The sequence below is a fragment of the Suricata suricatta genome, chromosome 3 (genome assembly GCF_006229205.1).
Source record: "Suricata suricatta isolate VVHF042 chromosome 3, meerkat_22Aug2017_6uvM2_HiC, whole genome shotgun sequence".
NCBI lineage: Eukaryota > Metazoa > Chordata > Mammalia > Carnivora > Herpestidae > Suricata > Suricata suricatta.
In genome coordinates, this window is record NC_043702.1 from 174,498,358 (window position 1) to 174,504,737 (window position 6,380).

Sequence of the window (6,380 nt, forward strand, 5' to 3'; positions counted from 1 at the left end):
AGGTTTCCATGGACACCGGCTCTTCCAGATCTGTTCTGGAGTCCTTGAAACGGTATCGATTTGGGAAGGAAGCTGTCGGAGAGCGATACAAACATAAGGAAAAGCACCGCTGTCACATGTCCTGCCCCCATCTCTCTCCATCGAAAAGCTTAATAAATAGAGAAGAACAGTGGGTCCACCGAGAGCCTTCAGAATCCAGTCCGTTGGCTTTGGGACTGCAAACCCCTTTGCAGATTGACCGTCCGGAGAGCTCCCCGAGCTTGTCCCTGGGAGGGTTCACCCCCAGCTCCGAGCTGGCCAGCAGTGACGAGCACGCGAACCTTTTCCCAAGTGCAGTAGGCAGCGGCCGAGCCTCCGACCCGGGCTCCAGCAGCCGCAGGAGACTCGCTGACGGTCCCGGACTGTTCGCTGCGCAGGACGCTTTGCTCGCTCGGCCTCACAGGAAGGAGCCGCTGCCTGCCGGCGAGAGGGCAGCGCCAACGGCGACAGGTAAGGAGAGGCCCTCCTCGCGGCCTGGTGTTTGTGTCGGGAGAGGAGGGTACTTTGCCCGCAGGTTGCCTGGTGTGTGTATGTGAACCTTCCATGGTTTTGTTTGTATAAATAAACGTGGAGTGTTATCTTCAGCATTCTCCTTTTTGGTATATGTGAGAAGTAAGAGAAGGCTTGTTTTTGCATTAATTTTGAATTTCCAGAGGAGATATGTTATAAAAACAAACAGCACTCAAGTTTTGGAAACCAGGAAAAATGAGTCTTTTTTCTTATATAAAAAGGCTGTGGCAAGGTCTTTAGGGAGAAATGGCCCCTAGGTATGTGCTGGCAGCTGTGCTGGGCTTTTCTGTCCTCGGAAAATAATTACATTACAGGAAGGAGTGCTGTTAACTCAGTGTGTCTCCTAATAAGAATCTAGGCGTTCACAATGATCAACTTCACAAATCGGACTTCATTCTGCAGAGTTATCTCTAGGTATCCTCATACAAGCTGCTAAAGTCGCGTGTGAAATGACATGAAACAAATCTAGATAATAATTTGTAACCCCTACAAAGCTCTTAAGGAATGAAACAGATAGAAAACAAGAGGAAGCTTTGCCCACTTGTGTAGAGAGAAGGTTCTGTGAGTCGGGAGGTCTCGGCCCTGGGGGGTTGGTTGTGGGTTACCCAGGAGGCCCACAGGACCTGCGCTGAGGAAGACAGTGTGCGCGCTTGTGGTGTTTACAGGAGAAAATCCATATGTTTCATCACATTCTCCAAGTAAATTCTCGAAGCCTCCGTACCCCTTCTATACCGTGGTAGTACTAGGGTTATTGAGAGGAGTAAATGAGATTACGGCGTGTTTATGGAAGTGACTTGCATGTTGTGAGCCCACAGATGTTAACCGGTAAACTTACTCCCCGAAGGATTAGAAGCTGTGCATCACAGGAGATGGTGACCCTCAGAGATGACGCTACGGGCTTTTTGGCCCATGATGTTCATCACTCATGAAATTTTCGTTGAGAAACTGAGCATTCTTTATTTAGTTTCTAACAATGTAATAAAGATACTTAAATAAACTTTAAGTAGGCTCATTCAGCAAGTCTGTGCCAGATACTTCACCACAGCCGTGGACGTCTGTCTGCCAGGCCGGCCCCTTGGTGGCCCAGGCGAGGAGCGAGGCCCACGAACTCCCGGTTCTCGCGCGGGCAAGGGATGATGGAGAGAAGGTGTACACGTGAAATGTCGTTAAAAATGTGACAAGGGTACAAGAAGAAAAAGAAGAAACCACGAGAGTGCGGGATGGGGGCTGACTCAGCAAGCCGTCCCTGAGAAGGTGGCTCCAAACTGTTCGCTTGTTCGCGTCCTGTTCATTCACTCCCGGCGTACTAAACTCCGGGACGCGGGGCTCTATTCCGGTCACTGGCGTGGGGACGTGAGGCCAGGCCTCGTGGACGTTGGGCTCCGGTGACAGAGGACAGGCGGCGGAGCGGTAAGCGCACGAGTAAAGGCGCACTCGAGAGAGTGCGGCCAAGCTCACAGGGCGGTGTCCGCGCGGCTCGGGCGGGGCGCCTGCGCCGACGCAGCCCCTGCGGCCCACGGACAGAACGACAGAACGACAGAACGGGAGGCCCACGGCTGAGACCAGCAGCTTCCCCTGCTGAGGTCTGAGTAAAGAGCAGATTTGAAGATCTTGGCGGCCGGGCCACTGCTGGGGGGGGAACGCAGGAGGGCGCGGAGGGAGCACCCAGACGGCGCAGGTTTTCCTCCAGGCGCAGGCAGGGGACAGAGGCGTGTTGGTGTGAGAGCTGCTTTTATGGAGGCTCATTCTGGCTCCGAGTGAACGGAGACTTGCCGAGGCGAGAGCTGTCGGAGGAGGGGTGCGGCCAGACCTCTGCGGGTCTGGACGAGGCACGGTTTGCTTTGCGAACTTTGGGATGTCTTAAAACAGCTTTAGAACGTCCAGGTGGAGAGAGAGCAATGAAGCTGTCAATAATCATTTACAGAAACTAAAAGGGCTTCTAGAAAAGATTAAGTTGGGAGCAGATTCTCAAAATGTATGCAACTTTGTAACCAGAGCACCAAGGAAAGGAATAATTCTAGAAAATCTCAGCAGCAGTGAAAAAGACAGGTTAAATCGTTTAAGAAAGAAAACTACTACAATGAACATAGGATTTAACTTTTTAGGAAAAAACGAAGGTCCCTTGGTAGAAGGGACTGGAGGGAAGGGCCAGAGCTGCTCTGTTGTGGACGTGACCCCTGACTCCGCGCATCTGCGGTTTCGCCCTCAGGCCGCGGCCCCTGGTGCCCCCCCACCGGCCGGTGGTGAGTGAGCTGCTCCGCCGCCCTGGAACAAGTCGGATTCTGCGCTTATGGGCCGTCTGCTTACCTGTCACACTGCGGTGGTTGGCGGCCCCTCAGGAGGGAGCAGACCAGGGACACGGGTCTCCCGCAGCCCAGGGGGTGTTGTTAATTTACCATATATGCTGAGTAACTAGAACTTAAATAAACCCTTGAGATAGAAAAATAGTAAAGAAGCAGGGGTTAAAAGCCATGAGCCTTTGCATCACCTGTGACCATTTGTGATCTCTTCAGTTTTTTAAAAATTAGTTGCCAAAGTTTAAAACTCTGGAGATTTCACACAGAAGTTCAGAAATCTGCTTTCCTTTAAAAGAAAAATCAGAACAGGGGCTCCTGGGGGGCCCAGTTGGACACTTAACCAACTGAACCTACTATCTTTTAAACATAACATAGAGGGGCGCCTGGGGGGCTCAGTCGGCTGAGCATCTGACTTCGGCTCACGTCATGATCTCACGGTTCATGAATTCGAGCCCCACGTCGGGCTCTGTGCTGACAGCTCAGTGCCTGGAGTTGCTTCAGATTCTGTCTCCCTCTCTCTCCACCCCTCCCCTGCTCCTGCTCTCTCTCTCTCTCAAAAATAAATAAACATTAAAAATTAAAAAAAAAAAAAGAGGGGAAGAAAAAAATAAAAACCAGGACACCTGGCAAAAGCTAATTCCCATTTCCTAGATGACCTCAGTGGCCGCGGCTCAGTAGTGGCAGCCCCGCCCCCTTTGTCGGGCAGGCGTCCTTCAGATGGCCGCCGGCCACCCCATTTCCTGGGCTGCGCTGCCTTCCGCCCGGCTCGGAGAGCTCAGCAGTGTGTCTGTCTCCAGGGAACATTTTAACTTGAGGCCTCCGATTTAAGAGTTGTGAGAAGGGGCTTGCGACAGCTCGGGCAGCCGAGGTGGACGGGGAGTGAGATGGTAAGGGCGCCGAGGAGGCGGATGCCAGGGCAGGAGGGCCGTGAGCCCGCTTGCGGGGTGCTCAGGAGGTACAGGTCTCACGCAGGGAAATGTCTGCCTTCAGAAACTGTCTCCGTCCCCTTGAAAAACAGTAAGAAAGACATGGAGATCTCTCTGAAGTCCCTGTTCTGACACTAGTTTTCTGGCACTAACGGTGTCTCGCAGTTCAGTTCTGATTCTAGGTACCCGGAGTTTAGGAAGGACCCTGCGAGTTAAGGGCAAAGTCCTTCGACAGTTGCCCCCGCTTCCTGTGCCGGAGGAGTCTCAGCGTCCCCAGGCCACCTGCACTCCTGTCCAGGCTGCCGCAAATGTGGGGCTTCCCGCAGACCCTCAGGTTTGAGGATTTTGTAGAGCAACTCAGAACTTACGAAACCACTGTACCTAGGATCCCAGTTTTGTTATTATCAAGGATGCAGATCAGGAACTGAAGAGATTCGCAGGGCGATGTCCCGGCTGGAGACGGAGCCGCAGCCTCCCTGCCGCCCTTGCCACCTTCCCCGCACGCCGCTGTGCTCACGCACCAGGGAGCGGCGCCAGCCCTCGTGGCTAGAGCTTGGGTCGGGCTTAATTACATAGGCACGATTAACTAAATCATGGGCTGTGTGATCGCGCCCAGCCTCCGGCCCCCATGCACTTGCCCCGAGTTTCAGCCCCTAACCCTGTGGTTGCTGTTTCTAGGGAGCAGCCCGGCCCTTAGGGCCCACCTTCAGTCACCTCTGTGGCCTAACAAAGACACTTCTATCACTCAGGAAATTCCAAGGGTTTTTGAAGCTCCCGGCCAAGAATCAGAGACAAAGAACAGATATATTCTTTATTACATCACAAATACACAAATTCTTGGAGCCTCTCCGATTTCTTCACAATCACTCTTTTGATAAGTGGTTAGAAATGTCTTGATTTTCTAATAGGAACTTTTTCAAGTAGACCTGAAAACCGGTTACCTATCTTTCTTAAAACCAGTTGAGAAAACAATTTTTAGTTAAAGTAATAAAAATTTACTAACCTTAGGCATGGGCATCCTCTACTTTGCTCTCTGTGAAAGTCAGAACTTGGTGTTTTTTGGCTTGGGCGTAGCTGTACGTATCTTGATGACGATAGTATGCCTCCCACAGTGACTGTCTGCTGGTTGCCAGGAGCTGGGAATAAGACCGTGAGTAAGACGTGACTTCTGGCCGTAAGGAGTCCACAGTTCCGCAGAGTGTGGACGCACACACGCTTCATGGCTGCGACTCCACCTCAGGGTTGTGGGTTTGAGCCCCACTCTGTGTTGGGGTCTCTTAAAATCTTACCGGGGCGCCTGCGTGGCTCAGCTGGTTGGGCGTCTGAAGCTTGGTTTCGGCTCACGTCATGATCTCATGGTTTTCGGGGTGAACCCCCGATCGGGCTCTGCGCTGACCGCCCAGGGCCTGCTCGGGGTTCTCTCTGCTCTGCCCACACGTGCCTGCGCGCACAACCTCTCTCTCTCTCTCTCAAAATAAATTAACTTTAAACAAAGTTTCTGTAAAAAAAAAATCTTAAACATGGGTCGCCTGGGGGGACTCAGTCCATTAAGCATCCAACTTTGGCTCAGGTCATGATCTCATAGTTCGTGGGTTCAAGCCCCACCTCATGTTCTGTGCTGACAGCTCAGAGCCCGGAGCTGCTTCAGATTGTGTCTCCCTCTCTCTCTGCCCCTCCTCTGCTCGTGTTCTGTCTCTGTGTCTCTCAAAAATAAATAAATGTTAAAAAATTCTTTTTTATATTAAAAAAATCTTAAATACTGATAGCTCCTCAAGTTGATACATTCACGACATGTTTAGGGGGCAGACAAGAGAGGGACTCACTTAGGAGGAACTAGAAAGACTCCTGGTTTTTTCTTTAGTGTGCAGAGAATAAAGGATGAAGACTGTTTCTTACAGAGAAAGAAGCTTTTCAGGGTCTTGGTGACCTGACAGTGTGCTTAGGTAACTGAAATCAGCCTGCGACGGAGCCCCGGAGAGGAGGCCGGAAAGCCTGGAGACAGATCATAGAGCCTCTTGTCCATGTGAGATCCGGGGGAGGTGAGAGTTCGCCCTGTGGGCGGTGGGAAGTGAAGGGTTTTAAAGCAGAATGGTGGCGGAGAGCCTGTGGACAGAGACCAGGGGCGCCCGTTTGGGAGCCGCCCTGGCAAAATCGTGGGGCCTGAACCAAGGTGGTGATGGAGAAAACGTGCTCAGAAGTGGGTTTTAAAAAGAGGCAAGGCAAGGGGAAGATTTGCGGCGGTCTGCAGGCCGCCCCTCTGGTAACGGTTTGCTCCCTGGAAGGCGGGCAGGGGGAGGTGGCCGGAGGTGGCTGGCAGATCCGGGCTTCGTGCTGCCCGGTGGGCTCCGAGCGGCCGTGGCTCAGAGGAGCAGTGGGCCTGGAGAGAGCAGCTTTAGGTACGTGGTTGCTGAAACCCGGAATGGGAAGGAGCGAGCCGTCGCGAGCAGCCGCGGGGTCCCCGAGGGACGGGACGGGGTGTCAGGCGCCGCTGCCTCAGCTACAAGAGGCCGGGAGGCGGTGGCCGGCCTTGGCCCTTGTCGCTTGTGGGGCAGAATGGCCTCTGTAGTGGCTAAGGCTGGCCTTATGGGGGCGCGGGCCCACCTCGGGG

The 6,380-nt window shown here is 53.0% G+C and overlaps 1 protein-coding gene across 1 annotated transcript in view; it reads left to right on the forward strand.

The window, feature by feature from the left end:
- ASH1L (ASH1 like histone lysine methyltransferase) overlaps window positions 1-6,380 on the forward strand; it is a 136,817-nt gene that overhangs the window by 35,605 nt on the left and 94,832 nt on the right. The window contains exon 5 of the mRNA XM_029933455.1: window positions 3-489. Within this exon, the coding sequence (XP_029789315.1) occupies window positions 3-489 (487 nt within the window). The remainder of the gene's footprint in view (window positions 1-2; window positions 490-6,380) is intronic.